We start from the raw sequence: 21,100 nt of genomic DNA, 5'->3' as shown, positions 1-21,100 counted from the left end.
TAACTGGGAAAACCCAAGAACGCTAGATTATCGGAGTGAGCCCAGCTCCGAAAATTGGTAAGCCTTTTATCAGCACAGTTTCTGTGATCTAACTGAATGTACCAGAAAATCCTTTTTTTTCAATTCCAGTACAGTTACAGAAACCTCCTGAAATTTTATATGTTTCCCATCATTCACAGCCTTGCGTTATGTGGACATAATCATCAGTGAGAGAATAATTTGGCAGCGAATACTGGGAAGTGAATTGTGAGAGCGAAATGATCAGTAATCCTTTTATGGAATGTCAGTATTGAAGCCATTGATAAAAGGAGCATTCCATAGCTTTGACAGCGATAGCTTTGATGCTTGACGGTGAAGCCATGGAGATGCAACATCATCTTTCTCATCATCATCATCATCGTCATCATAGAACTTACAACATCATCATCATCATCATCACGCTATTGCTTACTCCAACCAACAACTTTTTCACTGAGAGGCGATCTTCTTCCCCTCTTCATCCTCTTCAACGTTCTTCTCTAACTTGTCCTCCTTTTCTTCCTCCTCTCCTCCTCCTCCTCCACATAAGCTGAATATCGATCTTGCAGCCTGCCAGAACAATTTGCTAGTGGAAAAGGAAATGGAAGTTGGGAGTTATATACGAATAAGACCGCACCGAGTGAAGTGAATGAGTCACGACAAAGAGGGAGTAACACGATGGGTGGGAGAGTGACAAAGAGAGAGATATGGATGGGGAGAGTGGAGGGACAAAGATTTATCGCCGGCTGACAAACAGCGCAGTGAAGTGAGGAGCAGAGAAAGAAATTGATTGCAAGTGAAGCAATAAACAAAGATGAAAAAGAGAACAAAAACGAGTAAAACTCGGTAAAGACGAGGTGGCATGTTGTGAGTCAATAGTGTGATGAGGATCAATGAAGGACTGCATTTATGAACATTTCTTGAAGGGTCACTTATTGAAAGTGACACTCAAGTGTTTGGCCAATAGGATAGCGGAAATCAATCAAGCACTAGCCTTCTAATCAGTTCTTGAGTATTATTTGAGTGCTCTTGTGTACGAGGTTCTCTCGATAATTTCAATTATTGACTAGAATTCAGCCATGAGCTCGTAACGAACAATTATTTGTAGCTACTCTATCTAAATCACGAAATATCAGGGAATAATGTGGAAGAGAATATGTATTTATTTTTATTTATTTATTCATAATTTTTACAAAGTATCACTGATTGGGAGAGAAAAACTAAGGATACTCCTTGTACTATTTCTCTCCCAAATTTAGATAACATTTTAAATGTCCGAAATAGGGTTATGGTTTCACTTTTCTAAAATTTAGTCCATTCTTACTAAAAAACAACGAAAACTAAGAATTTTAAATTTTGACGGTTGAAAACAGAATAAAAAACAAAAATATCACACTCAAATCACCATTAATTGGAACATTTTTGTGTAATTTGACAAAATTTAGAGCCAGAAAAAACACAACTCACTATTCAGAACAGCTGTTATTGATAACTTGAATATTGTTCGATTATTAAAAAAAAAACTAAAAAACTGCGAAATTAAATGAGAATAATTCAATAAATATAATTTAATTTGACTTGAATATTCCTATTTTTGATAAAATTAAAAGTAAATATGATTAAAATTAAATAACTTCAACCAAAAATAATGAATAAGAAATAATCAAGTCATATGAAAATAAGCATATGAACATATATTATCTAGTATCAACTTGTTTATTTTTACATGGAAAATGGCCAATGGTCGAAACTATAGTGAGGTCCACGTTATAATGACAGTATTTGATCAACTTTGGTTTTGCTATCCTTGTCTATCATTCGACAAAGCCGGTGGTACTATCCTTTTCTAGGTCCAAAACGATGCCAATGATGTTTTTGACAGTGTAGAAATATAGTTAATTAATGCAGAGAATCGGCATCGCTATTCTTCTATCTCTATCCACTGCCATTATAACGTGGACCTCACTATAGTCGTTAAAATATTTTAAAGTTTTTAAAATGTTTAATAAAAGGGTACTACAAGTTTTTATAAATTTGTTTAATTTTTTTCAACTTTTTGTGTAGTTGAGAAGTTGATATTGTAGTAATTATTCATATTAAATAAAAATACGAAGAAATTGAAAAAACCGCAGATTTTATTCAAAGTAGAAATACCAGTTTCGGTTGTTACACCATTGTCAATCTCTGTTATTTATTTGTATTGCAAGTGAATTTTGTTATCATGACGGGTCTGTTGCTTAAACCTCCATTTTGTGACGTTTCTGTTATATGCACTGTTGAGTGGGAGGAGAGAGTGTCTAGGCCAATGGCAATCATTCATGTCCTTGACCAATAGCGATACTCGCCCACTAGTATAAATTCTGCTACTTTTGTATTTAGTTTTAGTTTATCAGAGAATGACAATGGTGTAACAACCTAAACTAGTCTTCCTACTTTGAATAAAATCTGTGGTTTCGACAATTTCTTAGTATTTTTATTTAGAGTTCAATTATTCAGTTTTTATCGATTTTCTACCGAACTCCCACAATATATTAATATATAAATGTTAATTAGGTTTTTATCTGTTCATATATTTATTTATTCACAATTATCACAAAAACGTCAAAATTTGAGTTTCACTCAAATGACAGGTGACATGTCAGTATAATCTAATATTAAATTATTCCTATAGTACAACTAAAATATTTATAACTAAATATTGTAGATAAGAATCATCTATTTACAAAGTCAAAAAATCTACTCTCTAATTAAATCTATATATCAATGTGTACTAACGTATTAGATATTAGTAGATAGTCTAGATTGATAAAATTAATCAGAAAAATTTGTCGTTATTCAAATCAATTAAAATTGAAATTCGGTAGCACTGTAAATAGTTTTCTCAATTAATATCTTCCTAACTGTTTTTTTGAATAGTTGCACTGACTCTATCTTTCTTATTTCTGCTGGGAGTTTATTAAAATATCTCATCCCAGAATAAAAGGGAGTTCTCTCAAATGCTGTGTGGCGATGAATTGGGAAGGCAATTATGTTTCTATTACGAGTGTTGTATTCGTGGTTGTCATTACATAATTGAAACTTGTTATAATTCATTTTTACATTAACTAATAATTGATTTATTATGTCTATAATAATATGATAATCTATATGATGATATGATAATAATATGACAATCTATAGTTTTATTGATAATATACGTGTGAGAATGTATTCACATGTAACATTGATGGATGATAATATAAATTATCCATGAAGTTTGTATTTATTTGTTGATAGTAATTGAGTTCATGTTTGTAATATTGGAAAGAGACATACATGCACCAAAATTCTAAAACTGAAGTTGAAATTGAACCAATTGAGCTGTTATATACACAAAGTAACTGCAAAACAATAGGCTCTTTTGATTGCATCAATAGAACGCATTTCAAACTAGTGAATATTCACAATAGAAACGTGATTCAGACATCCAAAATATTCATGAGACACATATGAACCAGTAAATGATCAAGAGAGAGAGAGAGATAGATAGAGTGATTGATTTGATTGATTGATTAGCTGCCTTTATTAAAAACCTAGGAGGGCGAAGTTAGGGCGCAGCCGGCCCTCTCTTACACTTAACCCTACCCCTAGAGTGAGAGAGAGAGTGAGAAAAAGTGAGAAAGAGAGAAAGAAAGTACATGAGAGAGAGAGAGTGAGTGAGAGTGTGTGTGTGTGTGAGAAAGACAGAGACGGACTGTTCCTCCCCCTTACCAGAAAATAATGAGTCTTGTTGATTTATTATCCCATTATTTTGAAAAATTGGACCATAAGTCCAATTTATTTTATAAGTTATTAGCTGTACTATCATGTCCTAAAACTATCACATTAAGTCAGCGCACACCACGCACAATATAAGAGAAGGAAAGAGAATATAAGGAAAGACAAAAAGGTTCCATATTGTATATGTATCGATACTGGAGAAGATAAATAATTAATACTTATATTAAATTTTATTAGCTCAACGTTTGTCGACGTGAATTCACGCCGCTGGTTGATGCTGTTTTAAACTACATCTTCACTTTCCCTCCTGTGTTTTTTACATAGTCAGCTATTTTCAAGGAGGTATCACCTAATCCTCAGACAAAATAAAACATCTATACATACAACTTTGTCAACATCATCATTAATTGTTTGTCAACATGTCATTTGTCAAATGTTTATCAACACTTTTGTCAATCATTTGTCAACATCATCATCTATTGTTTATAGGCTACTCTCAAACAATAGATGATATAGAAGGACAGAAATAGTGAAAATTAAAGTAGTAATCTGTAATTTCCAGTGAGTATAGAATGTTACATTAGAATGTAGAATGTTACATTAGAATGTAGAATGTAGAATGTAACATTAGAATGTAAAATATAACATTAGAATGAAGAATGATACATTCTATACTCACTGGTAATTTCCTCAATTCTCAAAATGTCAGGAGAAAATATAGAACAGTAATCTATCATCTCTTTGAAACAAATAACATAAATGAAACATGGAGACTGGTATGTGTTTTGAAAAATAACTGTAAATAAACGGTCGATGGGTTGCACTTGCACACTGCAGTACTACTTGTCTGCTAAACGATTTCACTGTGGCATTTTACTTGCTGAAAACTTGATTCCCAAGATGAGAATGAATACCTCTTCAAAACACACCAACAGTTTTATGGATAAACAGTTTAAAACATTATTCTGACAGTTTGAGACTGACAGCTTTATAGATAGTAAAAATAAGTAAATGAACTTTGAATAAAATAATAAATATAGCAAAGATTAGCGCAGCACTCACTCCTCGACAAACGACAAAGTAACGTATGACATATCGTCACGTAACGTATAAGGTAATGTCTTTGATATGACTGACCACACTCAACACTCATAACAAAATTCAAGACAACACAAATCGAATGAAATTTTATTTACAAGAAATTTTTACAAAATATTCACAAAAGTATGGAACTACAAGATACAATTAAACAAAATACATACTACCATAGAGAAACATTAGCGTAAGATTAAAACATTAGCTTAAAACATCAAACATTAGATTACAACATTAAAATTAAAACATGAGCTTATGCTATCGTTTCTCTATGATACTACTCACAAAAAGTACAGTAAGTTACTGAAATTCCCACACTACTGGTGTTCACACTCAATAAAATATTGACTAGAATGGAATTATTTGCAAAAAGTATGTATTATATACAGTTTTTTTACGATAATGAGTCACTTGAACCAATGACAACAGTATCTGATCAAATGATTAAATCTTATAGATTTGATACACCGTAGATCAAACAGTCTGTAGATACTAACAGTGACGAATTATGGAATGTACCTTAATGTATCTCAACGGTATCTTCACTCTAAGATGCTAAACAGTATATAAGTATAAACTTGTGATAAATTCATTATCAATACTAATATCTAGAACAAATTGTAAAAGGAAAATTAGTTTACTGAAGGTTTCAATGTTTGTGTTGGTATCATACAACCTTTTTTGAGATGTGTAGCATGTAATAATGCTGGCAGTTCTTCCTATTTTTTTTGAATTCGTAGATCTTCAGATCTTCAAGAATATTTTAGACGGAAAAACTTAATCAATGACGATTGTTTTGAAAGTTTAATTCAGAATGCTTTATGAGTTTTATGTCATGTTTCCAATTCTGATGCGACATGCTTTCATCCAAATGGAAGCGTGGATTAGAGCAACAGACTAACATTTTTTTCTCAGAGACGTCATTACATTCGCAAAAAGTCGGAGTTTGGTGCAGTTCTTTTAAGATAATGAGTCACTTGAACCAATGACAACAGTATCTGATCAAATGATTAAATCTTATAGATTTGATACACCGTAGATCAAACAGTCTGTAGATACTAACAGTGACGAATTATGGAATGTACCTTAATGTATCTCAACGGTATCTTCACTCTAAGATGCTAAACAGTATATAAGTATAAACTTGTGATAAATTCATTATCAATACTAATATCTAGAACAAATTGTAAAAGGAAAATTAGTTTACTGAAGGTTTCAATGTTTGTGTTGGTATCATACAACCTTTTTTGAGATGTGTAGCATGTAATAATGATGGCAGTTATTCCTATTTTTTTGAATTCAAAGATCTTCAGATCTTCAAGAATATTTTAGACGGAAAAACTTAATCAATGACGATTGTTTCGAACGTTTAATTCACAATGCTTTATGGGTTTTATGTTATGTTTCTAATTCTGATGCGACATGCTTTCAATCAAATGGAAGCGTGGATTAGAGCAACAGACTAACATTTTTTTCTCAAGAGACGTCATTACATTCGCAAAAAGTCGGAGTTTGGTGCAGTTCTTTTAAGATAATGGCTCATATGTAGGCCCAATTTTTTCCATATGAAGGATAAGAGCAGATCCTTACTAAAATCTCATCATACAGTTCGTTGATGAGTTGGTGTTTGTTGCACAAAAGCCTGTTAAATTTCAACCATGATTAATTATTTGACAATCAATCAGAGAAGCCATCTTATCGAAAAGGCCTTCTCTGATTTGTTCTCATAAAATTAATTACGGTTGAAATTTAACCGGCTTTTGTGCAACCGGGCCTTAGAGTTTGATTTTGATGAGATTGACGATTGAGTTTGACGAGAATTTAAACGTTGAAAACAATTATTATTGGCATTGGTTTGAAGAGGGTGATCCATTCAAAACAATACTTGGGATTAGATTGAGAAGGTTCCTACTGCTCCACCATAAGTTGCGAGGTATCCGAAGTTTCATTGACTCATATATTTTTTCAAATTCAAATGAAAGCATTGGTTTGAAAAGGGTAAACCATTCAAAACAACTCTTGGGATTAGATTGAGAAGGTTCCTAATGCTCCACCATAAGTTGCGAGGTATTCGAAGCTCCATTGACTCAAATTTTGTTCAATTTCAATTGTATTTGTATTGGTAATTTTTAGGCTGCAACAGCGCACTGTGAATAACCGAATGACAATGTTGCAAGAATTCTTTGTGAAACACAATATTTCATGAGTTCTGTAGCCTTCTGAATCCTAAAATCTATCTCTCGATCACCTTTTTCCTCTGGAAGCATTTGGAAAATTTGTGTAAAAATCAACACGCAAACAACTGGCCAAACGAACCAGACAGAAGATCTGAATCCCACATCAGTGTAATAATAACCAAAAAAGAAGCCACAAAAATGAAAACCCGTTTTTTTGCAGCAAAACATAGGTACAGTATTCCCATTTCTATTGTGAGAGAATCATTCATCAGAGTAAAATCTATTGTGAAATTAATCATCCATTGTACATAGATTAGGCCTACATTGTCCTGTGCCTCTTCCCTACAAATATTAATCTGATTCCCTGTTATTTTCGATAATTATTATCCCTAGAATGTGAAATCATTGGATTATCCTCTGAAATCGATGGTACCTACCCTGAGTCTTTTTGTCTTTGTAGAAATAGTTGGCTTGATTGTCTGTTATAATTTAACACAGATCGCCCTCACCTTTCATGTTGTATGTTACTATAGTCGTAAAATTTCACATTTTTCAAGGTCTACTGATATGTGAGGTCAACTATAGAAGTCGATTGATGGAAGTATATTATGATGAATTGTATTTGATCAAGGCTGTGCAAAGGCTAAAAATAAACTATCTACTGCTGATATTTTTCAATTTTTTCGATTTGTATATCATCAAGCTATCAAAATGAAAAGGTTTTCTCAGGAAGACATTTTTTTCCGATCATTACTTTTTGAGATAAGAGCGCCTAAAGTTTAAATTTTTGGAACAGAACATTTCAAATTCGGTAAGAGATAAGTCCATGAGATTCAGAGGATAGATTCTTCATGGTATTGTTGATCTAGTAAAACAAATATTTCCTGAAAATACCATTTTTAAGAAAGTTATTCAATTCACCTAAAAATGACCAAATATAACTTTTTTGGGTTATTTTTGGTCATTTTTGTAAATTGATTAACTTTTTCAAAAATTTTTAATTTTCAGGAAAATATTTGTTTTACCAGATCAACAATACCATGAAGAATCTATCCTCTGAATCTCATGGAATTATCTCTTACCGAATTTGAAATGTTCTGTCCCAAAAATTTAAACTTTAGGCGCTCTTATCTCAAAAAGTAATGATCGGAAAAAAATGTTTTCCTGGGAAAACCTTTTCATTTTGATAGCTTGATGATATACAAATTGAAAAATTTTGAAGAATATCAGCCGTAGAAAGTTTAATTTCAGCCTTTGGACAGCCTTAAAGCATTCAACTCTGAATTTTCGTTCAATAATAATTAACAATGGAAATGGAGAGAGTTAAAAAGGAGGTAAGTAGATTAAAACCTACTATTAAGCAGGCAATGTTCTTGGACAATGAAGTTGCAGAATATTCTTCAAAAAGACTGAGTAATATTTCAGAAGAAGAATGGGAAGATATACTGTACGGAGTGATAAAATTAAAAGAGATATCTTATTTCTTGCAGTAAGTGGAAAAGGATGGAGAAGAACGTGTATCTGTCGTGAGGAGATTGGAGCATGTTCAAAGAAGCTTTCAGACTCTATGACAAAATGACAAATATAGGTCGCAACTCACTGTGATGCTCCATGATCATGGCAGAATAAAATTCAAGGCAGGGATAAAGTGACTAAGTTCATGAGAATGTGATGAATATCTATTCTCATTTCCATAGCATCACATAGTGCTTACTCTTGCGCTTGAAAAATGCAAACACGTTAACTATTCAAATCATACGCGTTTAAATTTATTCAGATTTTTGCCTTCATATTCATCAGCAGTAGCTGTGTCAACATTGCAGGCTATGTGAAATAATCATAACAGGAATTTGCTCTGAACTGCGTCAATCGCTAATTTAAAAATAACATTCCAGATGTTATATTCATCTCCATGTTTCAATTTGGAAGTCATTCTGAGTGGAAAAGAACCAAAAACTGAGATTTTGAATTCATACCATTTACTAGTCTTTCAAGAAAGATGTGCTTTTAGAGGAACTCAGATGTGTATTATGGATATACTTGTAGTCAACTTGTATTTACTTGTAGTCGTATAAATATAATCTATTATGTACTTCTGTACATTTCGTCTGCTTGATCATTCAATGTTGTTCTCAAAATTCTAGCGAAGTTATATTTTAATGATTTCGAGATCTAGGCAAAGTAGTCTAAAATCCAAACTCTAACATCTTCAATCATCTCTTCATCATTCAAAATTTCTCTATTATTTGTGTTTGAAAATTTCTGCTATTGGTCAAGGACATAAACGCCTGCTATTGACCCAGCTAAACAGTCTCCTCTCACTTAACGGTAGGCTATAACAGAAACGTCAAATTCTGTTGCTCAAACCGCCATTTGTGACGTTTCTGTTATACTGTTAAGTGGGAGAAGACTGTTTAGCTGGGCCAATGGCAGGCGTTCATGCCCTCGACCAATAGCAGTACCCGCCTACTAGTATAAATTCTGCTGCTCTTCTATTTAGTTTTAGTTTATCAGAGATTGACAATGGTGTAACAACAGAAACCGGTTTTTCTAAATTCCAATAAAATCTGTGGTTTTTGATAATCTCTTAGTCTTTTTATTCAATTTCCAAAACTAATAATGAAATAATGTAGTCCTCTTATCTAATACGAATAATTACCACAATATCAGCTTCTCAACTACACAAAAATTTTGGAAATTAAATCCAAACCGCTTGAATGAAAGAGTAGTTAGACTAAGGAGTAGCTGTTTTACTTTTCTACTAGTGCCATTGTATAATATAATTATTATTGTACGTAATTGAATTTATTATTTTTATTCATTTACAATGGAAATGACACTAATTCAATAACATTATAGAAGATAAAATAATAAGGTAGTCCTTGTGCTATTTTTCTTCCAAATTTATAGGTGACAAAGTCCGAAATAAGGTATAAATTTCACGTGTACAATTTTTATAAAATTTCAGTTCGAAATAAACATGAAAACTATAAATTTTGAATTTAGATGACTTGAATGGATAATCATTCCTGAGCAAACAATAGGAACGACAGTTATCAATTAGGGAACAGAAACTTTTGAAGTAGCCTATCTATTATATATATATATATATATCAAAGGACCTTCACAAAACTAATGACATCCACTGAGGTCGTTATATTCTGTAGGTTTTCTTGTGAGTTGTTATATTCTGTAATTCTAGCTTGAACAAGAAGAGGTTAAAGTTCCTATATGTGCCGGTTTCATTTTTTCATTTTGATACACATTAAGTTGTTCAGGTCAAAATTGAAAATTGTTATTATTGATTGAATATGATTTCAAGTGATAGAATAGTAAATTAGGTGGCAAAAAATTGTACAAAGCAAAATGTTGTTCTACGCTTCTATGGTTAGTAGTATTACAGTACTTACAGCTTTTATAGCTACATTTTATGACTGCTTGTATTTTTATAGTTCATTTTTATTGATTTGCAGCAATTTCCATTGGAAAACTCTCACAACCAGTTCATCCTCCAATTTGATTTCGCTCTCCACTTCTGTCACAACTTTTTATTTTTTTATTGCGGATGATGCCTACTCATGTTTTTTCGTGGTTTCCTGCTTGTACATGAGTAATCAAGAGTAGAAGGCTGATTTGATGGAATGATCAAACGTCCATGCCTACCAGCGGGATTCGAACACACTACATATTAACAATGACTATTTGAAATGAGGTCAACTCTTATAGACTGTAGACCTGATTTTGGTAAGCTCAATGAAATTCTCAATGCTCAGAATATATTTATATGTTCTCATTCATTCATTCTTTCACTTTTTTTTAATAGTCTTTCCCGTAGTGGAAATGGAAACAAAGACAATATCAATCAATAATGAAATACGAAGAAGATAGAGTAGATTAAAGTTGTTGAAGTTTTCAGATCAATCTTATTTTCAATAAAATTGTAATATTTCAGACTTTTATGAATTCCACATTACATTCAATGCGAGATCATGAGATGGTTAACAGATAAGCTGGATTCGTTCACAACAGTGACAGTTCACAGTGAAAATATAATTCCCACGAGTTCTAATTGGAGTATTCTCACTCAGCCCGGCCATGTGAGTATGAATAATACCATTAAAAGTTATGAGAATTATACTGTATTTTCACTGTTGCCTGTGAATCCAGAGTTACTGTTAGGCTCAACTCACACTTACGCGACTCAGGTCGAGAAGGGACTCGACTCTAGTCGAGAACATGTGTTTTCAAATGGTGACGTCGCGGAGGACTAGAATCATAGAGAAACAATAGCATATAGCATAAGTAGCCTAGATATCCCATGGTATAGGGCGTTTATGTCGTAGCTTTTACTGTTATCTCAAGCCGATGTAGTTCTCTCCCGTGAAGCTTTGTGACGCTGGTAGTCTCTCATATTGTTCCGTTCATACACTCTTACCCGGTCAAAACAGTAAATATCGACAATAATCGACAGTAATCGGCTTGAGATAGCAGTAAAAGTTGCGACATAAACGCCCTATACCATGGGATATCTACTTACGCTATTGTTTCTCTATGCTAGAATCGACTGGTCTGAGTGTCACCATTTGGAAACACATGCTCTCGACTAGAGGCAAGTCTCTTCTCGACCTGAGTCACGTAAGTGTGAGTTGAGCCTTACTAATGATTAGGAACGGTTATTATTGAAAGGAACGGTTATTATTGAAAGGAACTCACCTCTTTAGGAGCCAGCACTGTGACGACCTTCTTCACTGGAGCTGTTATTGAACACTTTCTGTTCTTTTTCAAGACAGTGGTTGATTTTTCATCTTTATCACATTTGGTCCCGTTTTTAGCAACTTCCGTTATCGAGTCTTTATCTCCCATTTTCGCGAGAAAGCTTTGGGTACAGTACTATATATCAAGTTTCGCTTATCAGTCTAGACAATTTGTCTCCTATATCTCTTTTGGTCCCATTAGCTATGACAAGAAATTTACAGAATATTTTATCGAACTTCCGACATGTTAGCTCAACCAATTATTTATAACTGAGATATTTCAATAATTAGTTCATATATATCCGGTGCAGCTCAATCTTTATAATAGTGTTTTCATAACCTCATTTGGACTATTTTAATCGAAATTAGGGAGAGAAACAGTTTTGGGTTTATCCTGTTGATTCTCTCTCAATCACTAATTTTGTATTGTGATTGTGGAATGAATAAATAAATTAATAAATAAATAATATTGTATAATTCCATTCTTTGGGGATTAGTCTTGTTTTGTTTTCTGTTGATAGAAGTTTGAAACATTCAAATGCCTAAACTGACAATTTGGGAATAATTTATCCAGGCTTCATCTCAGTCAAAGAACAATGAATTATAAGTGTATTTTACGTGAATTATTGTTTTATTCTTGAGAATGAGATTTTATTTCAAATTGAGTAGCCTAAACCAATTGCACTGATATATAATAGTCCACTCCAGTCCAATCTATGATAGTATATCTCTTTCCTGTATAGGGCTACTTGTAATAAAAATAGAAAGAAAAATAAAAATCTCATTGAGCAATGAGCATTGATCAATGTCCGAAACATGTTGTGATTAAATAATTCAAAAAGGGTACTGAGATTTTTATTTTTCTTTCTATTTTTATTACAAGTAGCCCTATACAGAAAAGAGATATACCATCATAGATTATATTTTCTTATACTTTCCATTTTTATGATAGTATACTTTATGGACCAGTCCGGTGCAGCTCCACAGATGCAAGCAGTCATCTGTTTTTACTCCAGTCCAGTCAAGTAATTCAAATGCTAAGCTTCTTAAAACTATCTTGTCAATAAATCTCACAAACTGTCACAAATTAAATTATAAATTCAAACTGTTACAAATTAAATTGAACTGAATAAAATTAAATCTCGCAAACTCCCTACAACTATCCTGTCAATAAATCTCACAAACTGTAACGTTTAATTCCTTCCCACAATTCTGACAGTCTAATTTTCCTAGAATTATTTTATATTATCCTTATATTTCTGTTTGAAAATATTTTCAACCAAGAATAATAGAGAGGCGGACTAATCAAAACGTATCATCTTAATAAAAGTCTCTCACTTTCGTCAGTGAACATCATTTTTAGTTTAGCCTATAAACCTTCCTAACTCGTATAAAAACAATGAGCTATTATATTGTAAGTAATCAAATTATTATCTTATATACAATATCTTTGTTTTAGTATGGGATAGTTCATCGATAGTATTTTCAGCCTATAAATCTCTCGTATAAAATCAATGAGATATATAAGTTTTCAATCGAATTCTCTTGTATTAAATATTCTTGTTTTGGTGTGAGTTAATTTATCGATAGGATTTTATAACGGTGTGCTATCAGACATGTTGTTTTTCAACAACCCATTGAACACTAATACCAGATATTAATAAATACGAGTACGAGACGCTCTTACATTGAGGCCGTACAAAGGCTAAAAATGAATAATATTGAGATGGTGATATTTTTTAAAGTTTATCGATTTGAATATCATCAAGCTGAATATATCAAAATGAAAATGTTTACTCAGAAAAACATTTTTATTTCGATCATTACTTTTTGAGACATGAGCGCCTAAAGTTTAAATTTTTGGGACAGAACATTTCAAATTCGGTAAGAGATAAATCCATAAAATTCAAAGGATAACTTCTTCTTCATTGTATTGTTAATTGACTAAAACAAAAATTTTCTGAAGTTACCAATTTTGAGAAAGCTATTCAATTTACTGAAAACAACCAAAAATAACTTTTACTTGAGTTATTTTTGGACATTTTTGATGAATTAAATAGCTTTCTCAAAAATTGATATTTTTAGAACATTTTTGTTTTATTAAATTGGAAATACAATGAAGAATTTATTCTCTAAATTCCATGGATTTATTTCATACCGAATTTGAAATGTTCTGTCCCAAAAATTTAAACTTTAGGCGCTCATATCTCAAAACGTGATGATCGAAAAAAATGTTTTTCTGAGAAAACTTTTTCATTTTTATAGCTTGATGATATACAAATCGGATAACTTTGAAAAATATCATCTCTAGAAAGTTCATTTTTAGCCTTTGCAAAGCCTTTATGTGATCGATAGTCTCATTTTGATTGTCTATTTATTCATCAGATGCAGGCAATTATAGAGATGATGAGATCATCCCTTTCTCATCATCCCTGGAGATAAAGTAACATGAGATAAACGTTCTATAAATAATAGCGATATACACTGTGAAGTACGAAATAGGTTGCTCAAACAAAATAACTGAACAGCTTTTCTTGATTGTTTGATGAAAGGCTATGTGCTTGTGACGTAACAGCACTTCAGTAAGAGGAGCTCTCAAAGCTACTGTAATTGAATTGGAAAATTAAAAGGTGTACGCCAATGTTCGCTCTGGTATTCTTGGGAACTCTATAATCAGAAAATTAAATATATACTCGAGAATGTTCACTCGGAATTCTCTCGAATTTATCAGTAAATCTTGTTAGGAAATTAACTTGGAGCTGTCTTGTTAGAGAAAATTCAGAGTTATCTTGTCATAAACAGCTAACCTCTCGAGAAAATCTACCAGTGAACGAGGTGAGGGATCCTCGATAATACACTAGGTATTTTTGCAAATTGATCTGTAAATCTTGTGTTAATTCAATTAACTTGGAACTGTCTGGCAAGTGAAAATTCAGAGTTATCATGTTATATAGAATATCTAACAGTGAATTGAGTATTATCTATGAGGGATTCTCGATAATACACTAGGTATTCTTCCATATTCATCTGTAAATCTTGTTCGTAGACTAACTTGGAACAGTCTTTCAAGTGGAAATTCAGCGTTACGTTAGCTAACAAACCTCTCAAATCTATCAGTGAATTGGGGATTATCTATGAGGGGATCTGGATAATACACTAGGTCTTGCATATTTATCTGTAAATCTTGTTCGAAGACTAACTTGAAACTGTCTTGCAGGTGGAAATTCAGAATTGTCTTGTGATAGACAGCTAACCTTTCAAACATCTATCAGTGAATTGGGGATTATCTACGAGGGATTCTCGATAATACACTAGGTAATCTTGCAAATTGATCTGTAAATCTTGTTTTGAGATTAATTTGAAACTCGATGACGAGTGGAAGTTCAACGTAATCTAGCTATAGCTAGCAAACCTCTCCAGAACAGTAATTATTAATAATACTGGATAATACCAGTATTTACTAGAATACTAGTATTACTAGTAAATACTACAGTAAAATACTGGTTATTCCAGTAAATACTGTATTCTAGGTATACTAGTTATTTACTAGAATAACCAGCATTACCAGTATCATACTAGAAAATCTAGTTTTATGAAGGGCTGGAATGATTTCATATCGGGTGTGTATGGTGGACTGGTATATCTTCCTTTCTTCCTCCAGAATAATTTATCTTCCGATGAATGTGGATGAGAGGTAAATAATAATGTAGTGAACCAGAAAATAATATGAAAATTGATGAGGAAGAATGTTTGGTACATTACAAGGTAAGAGTTGTATGTGGTGTGCAAGGAAGAATAACACAAACTGGAAATCATGTGAATTATAGAGACGTTTGACCATTTTTCCTCACCACACGATAACTCTTTTTAATTGATCAAACTATTTGTTTTTGACACTATTATTGATCTAGAAGAATATATACATAACATCATCAGCTGTTCTTAGTGAGAATTTGTGTGTATTTTTGGCTTCAAAATTCATAAAATAACTTAATTAATTCAATGTGCAGTGATAATTAAGTGTAATATTTAACTATAATTTGGTGTTTTAATTTTTCTAAATTTAAAATTTGCATCCCATATTTATTTTTGGACGAAAGTTGAGCTTGAACTTTTTACAGAAGAAACATAACCTATTTTTGGAAATGTAATCAAAATTTGGGAATGTAATAGTTTTGGGCCAAGCCTGTTGTTCCTTCCCAATCATATTTATATGATTTGTTATTGTTTCCACGAATAAATAAAAAATAAATAAATATAATGAAGATTATTAATCAATATTAATACATCATGATAAATTCCCATAGAATTCTTCCTCTAAAATCTCATCTGTGGAGGAGGATCTTAATAGTCCACTGGGACATGTAATGAAGATAAGGAACTTTCCCAGCGAGAACTCGGCTAACAAATCACGCCATCCGGCGTATAGTCTATCTCTGTCTCTCTTTGCTTTACCTCTAACGCATCTGCTTATTAAGTACAATTCAAGCTGTCATCATTACCGCAAAATTTTGAAGGTCTGTCTAAAAGATGGTTCATGGAAATTTATTGATCATATAATTCAAGGCCTCGGTTTCGAGCTCGAGCACAGGTCTCTGTTGCCCATGTAAGCTCTTTCCTATCTGATTGCAAGAATAAATTGAGATAGCTCAAGAGTTTTATTGTTAGTATAGTTTTATATTTTATTATTTTGATTGAATAAGTATATTGTATTGATTCTTGAATTGTATATACTATATTGCTTAAGATTCTGTGTTTTTCTGTGAGTTTTTTGCTTTAAATTGTATTCAGAAGCAAAAAATAGATTGAATTCAATTGAATCGATTTCTAAAACACGTATTAAATCTAATAGAGAATTTAATCTATAGGCCCTAAGTTTTTCAAAGTTTAGCATGTCCAATCAAAGTTCATATGTGGATGAGGTATTACACATTGGATTAAAACATTCTTCTTTGTAATTATTGATTATTGTCAGCGGCTATTGATTATTGATACTCATCATGCTTTATATTTCGTTATTTTCTTTACATCTATTTGTTGTTGTCACACATTTTTATGCAAGTGTTTTTCTGTAAGTATTGAAAATAAAATTTGATTTGACTTAATAAAGTAATAATCACGTATTATATATTGAATTGTGAATGATTCTATGTAGAGTAAATCGTCTATCTGATTATATTCATGATCCAATCTACTTCCTGGATTCTAGCTTGATATTGCATTTAAAACAAAATATTTCTCAACAATTACTGATAACTAGATGCTTGATTCTGACTTAGTATTGTGTTTGAAAGACAAAATATTTTCCAACTTCAATTACTGATTTATCATTTTGGAAAGGATAATAGAGGATACAAGAGGATGGTCAGAAGATAGTGGATAGCGGATAACTATAATAATCATGGTTTATCAAGTATTCTATTTCAGTCATATTGAACGATTCACTTGTTAAGGTTGACATAGTAAATTAAGATTCTGTTATGAAAGAATATTACTTTATAGAAGTATAGAAATCTATAGTCTACCTATCAGCATTTACAGTTGAATAGCATTCATGAAAAGCGAGGAAAATCCTAGCCAAAAGTTTGTAAATTTACTTCAATAGATTAAAATCTATGGTGAATCATTACTTTTAGAATATTTCGATGAAATTGTGTTCAATTCAATTAAACGAAATAACTATTTACTTTCTACGTAGCATTCTCTAAGTTATAAGTAGAGTTGAAAAGACGCTACATTATCAGAAAAATTTCTACTGGATGAAAGTTATTAATTTTTATAAAATAAAATTATGAATTTTCATAATAATCAGTATAAGAGATCCCAAACGGGAAGTTTACCTCTAGGTTATTGAAATCCAAGTGTTATATCAGTTGATAAGAGTTAATACGTGGATATCCACACTTGACTAAAAAAAGTTGAGAAGCTCTCTATAATGACAAAAATGGATGGAATGTCGAAATTGTGAAATTTCAAATTTGAGGAATATGTTTTGTATATTTCTGTTTCAATAGGGTTGAGCAAGTGTAATTTGACAATATTTTCTGGATATTCCTGTTTCAATAGGGTTTAGCAAGTGAAATTTGACAATATTTTCACCTAAATTTACAAGAAACTTGAAGAGAATTCAATATTGTTCATGAACTCCTTTGGAAGCTAACAGGGCTTCCGTGCTTTCTACACAAATAACCGTTTTTTTCCACTATAATGATCAAAATAGCATTCTATGCAAGTTTTCTATAAAACGTTCTCCTGGATCGGAAAATAGTTAAACTTATTAGTAAAAATATTTGGAAAATCAAAAAGCTTCCTGAATTGTCAGATTTGAGAGTTTATTTGTGTAAAGGATCGGATTTGGACTATTCTTGAAATAAACAGTTACGTTTATTACTGCTATGAAGAAGTTTTTTAACGGCAAATAATCATGATCCACCTTCTAAAAGCTCTTTAAACGTTGTCACGAACAGTTTATCTGACCAAGATTGTAAAGCAGACATTTTATTCGAAGTGATCCAAATAAATACTCTACAAGTAATGTTCCCCGTATAAAATTGAATACCAATCTGGTATTTTATGTGCAACTTGACAAGTTCTCCTAGAAATTTTGTTGAACTTGACATGTAGTTCAAATGTTCTTTCCAGTACAGCATTGCAAACATAACTATATGATGTACTACATTAGTTACTGTAATGTTTTTTAACCCATAAAACGTGTTCGTTTCTCATCCTGTACATAAAATTGAATGATCAGGCTGTATTATGTCTTTCGAGACCTCCCGACAATTAAAAAGACGGAATATGGACATTTTTAAAAGCTCATAAGCTCATTAAGAAAAGAAAGAGAAACTGTGTTAGTTGGTAGTTTCTTGACTATGAGAAAAGAACTCATCTTTGAAGATGTTTCTCCCTCTGATTTTCTCTCTCTCTTTTCACTTTCTCTCTCAGATTTCAATAACCTCCAATAACTTTCAATAACCAATAACTTTCTCTCTCAGATCTCAATAACCTAGAGTCCTGCGGGGACCTTACTGTAAGCAATAATTATCTAATTTTATATTATTATCCTGATAGCGAATGAATTTTACATGCGATTATATAGATGAAGCCTACTTTATACTCCTCCATTCTTAGAGAAAAAATGCTTGAACGAATTATTATTATTTTACAAGTGAGACTTGAAAACTGACAGTTTAATTATAATTTGTGAATTAGTCAAAAGTTGCTAACTCAAACTATACATGCTATGCTTGAAAAAATGCTCTAATTGAAGTTTTGAAGCTGATAATGATAGTTAAAAAGTGATGGAAGGAATAAAAGTTATTATTAAATGTTATAAAAGAATGAAAAACTCTATTTAATAGTCCTAAATAACTATCAGGGAGCTGACGGAACTGTGCATGCGATATGCGATAGTGTAAAAAGTGTCTCTACATTTTTGCATTCGTAGATGAGATTCTCGAAAGAATGTTGACTCAAATTGAAATTAAAATTGAAGACCTACTCAATTGAGATTCTAACGAATCTAAACCGTAAACTGTAAATTCAAACGTTTGTAAAATGAGGTCTGCTCAGCTGTACGTACATTTTTAGAACTGTAAGCACAAAAATGGGGAGATTGAACACACACGTTATAAGAATGTTTTTTGCGCTACGCGCTGATAGCAACGCGTTATCAACCACAGGCTTTGGGTGTAGCCGAACACTGACAGTAATAACACGTTCAACGATCATCCACTCTAGACAGGAAGCTCAAAGCAACGCGGGGATAGCCTTGTACACAGGAAACTGCAGATCGAGGTCGGCGACACAATGAACAATAAAGCGGGAAGTTGAAGGGGTGGGTTTTGCCTGTTGCCTGAAACCCCATTATGTGGGTCGCTCGAGCCAAACTACTGGTCGATTATCAGTGGAATTTACCTAATGGGCTTTACTGCACATTTGGCTTAACGTCGTCAACTTTTCACTTTCCTGTTGCTGCATTGAATGTATCTCCAATAACACTCGTTATCTAAAATTCTCTTATGATTGTATAGAAAGAACACCAGCGTTTTTCAAACAAAACTACTGTAATCATTCATTCAATTAATTATAAATACATTCACGTATTTACATACCTCTCAATATCACTATCACTTTTTGTGTAGCTGAGAAGTTGATATTGTGGTAATTATTCATATTGAATGAAAAAGACTAAGAAATTGTCAAAAACTACTGATTTATTGATAATTAGAAAGACCGGTTTCGGTTATTACACCATTGTCAATCTCTGATGAACAATGATAACGTTTATCAGAGATTGACAATGGTGTAATAACCGAAACCGGTCTTTCTAATTATCAATAAATCAGTGGTTTTTGACAATTTCTTAGTCTTTTTCATTCAATATCACTATCACTCATGAAATATAGTAAAAAAATAAATAAATTTTTAATAAAATACGAAAACAGGTTTCATGGTGGGTTGTGCTGAAAAGAAAGAAAGGGGGAAAATACATAGCCAGCTATGGTTTCCCATGTGATAGGCAGGTGGAGGGTATAAGAGTAATGAATGAAGGGTGAAGAGGAGAAGAAAAGGGAAGTATTCGAGAACAGAGTAGGAAAAAGTAGGGAAAAAACAATATAAAACCAATAATATAAAGTTTAAATAAGAAGGGATTCTTTTTCAACCTCCGGTAGTAATAATACTATTGAATGACCTGGTTAGCTCAGGTCAGGTTTCAGAGTTTTCAGGTCACACCCAATCAATTTCAGGGTCTCTGACATTACCTTACGACTGTTATTGGGCAGCCGGGACCGACAATTAATGACAGTCGTCACATATCTTTAGAAAAGTGGTAGGGGGGCGACTTTCACAGAGTTTAACAGCTTTTAACCCCCACACAACGCCCTGTGATCGGTTCGACCAAATCGTCAATATTGTTGTCGAGTTAATGACCCAAAAACATGACTGTCTCACTTGAGTCTGCCGCTAAATGCTAGTGATGCAGTGTTAATCGATTGTGCATGCAAAAGGCATGTTCAAGAAATAGTTCAGCATAAATCAAACGAAGAATTAGTGAAGTTCACGCAGAGAACGTTATGAGTGATGATGTTGCACGTGAAGACGTCAGATGAAATGAGTTCCAAAATCGTCGTGATGTATGACAACTCGGACTAACAGTGCTGTTGCAACCAAACGGCTTCTCCAGCAAATCATATGGAAATTTCGATCACCAACCATACAAACCTGACTTGGCCACTAGTAACTTATACCTTTTCACCAAACTGATGACATGACTTTGAGGACAGAGCTTCCATA

The 21,100-nt window shown here is 32.5% G+C and overlaps 1 protein-coding gene across 4 annotated transcripts in view; it reads right to left on the bottom strand.

The window, feature by feature from the left end:
- Positions 1–21,100, bottom strand: part of LOC111064549 (inactive dipeptidyl peptidase 10-like) — a 389,533-nt gene that overhangs the window by 55,862 nt on the left and 312,571 nt on the right. The window contains exons 1-2 of one of the 4 annotated variants that reach the window (XM_022352297.2): positions 19,305–19,511; positions 11,763–12,005 (exon numbers count right to left, since the gene is read on the bottom strand). The exons of 2 other annotated variants lie outside the window; for them this stretch is intronic. In XM_022352297.2, the coding sequence (XP_022207989.1) occupies positions 11,763–11,912 (150 nt within the window). In that variant the 5' untranslated portion in view covers positions 11,913–12,005; positions 19,305–19,511. Of the gene's footprint in view, positions 1–11,762; positions 12,006–19,304; positions 19,512–21,100 lie in introns of those variants that run through there. One more of the 4 variants, XM_039442321.1, reaches the window with a different exon arrangement.

Source organism: Nilaparvata lugens, chromosome X (assembly GCF_014356525.2).
Source record: "Nilaparvata lugens isolate BPH chromosome X, ASM1435652v1, whole genome shotgun sequence".
In the NCBI taxonomy this organism is placed as follows: domain Eukaryota; kingdom Metazoa; phylum Arthropoda; class Insecta; order Hemiptera; family Delphacidae; genus Nilaparvata; species Nilaparvata lugens.
The sequence above is the reverse complement of the archived record's forward strand: the minus strand, read 5'-3'. Positions and strand labels throughout refer to the sequence as shown.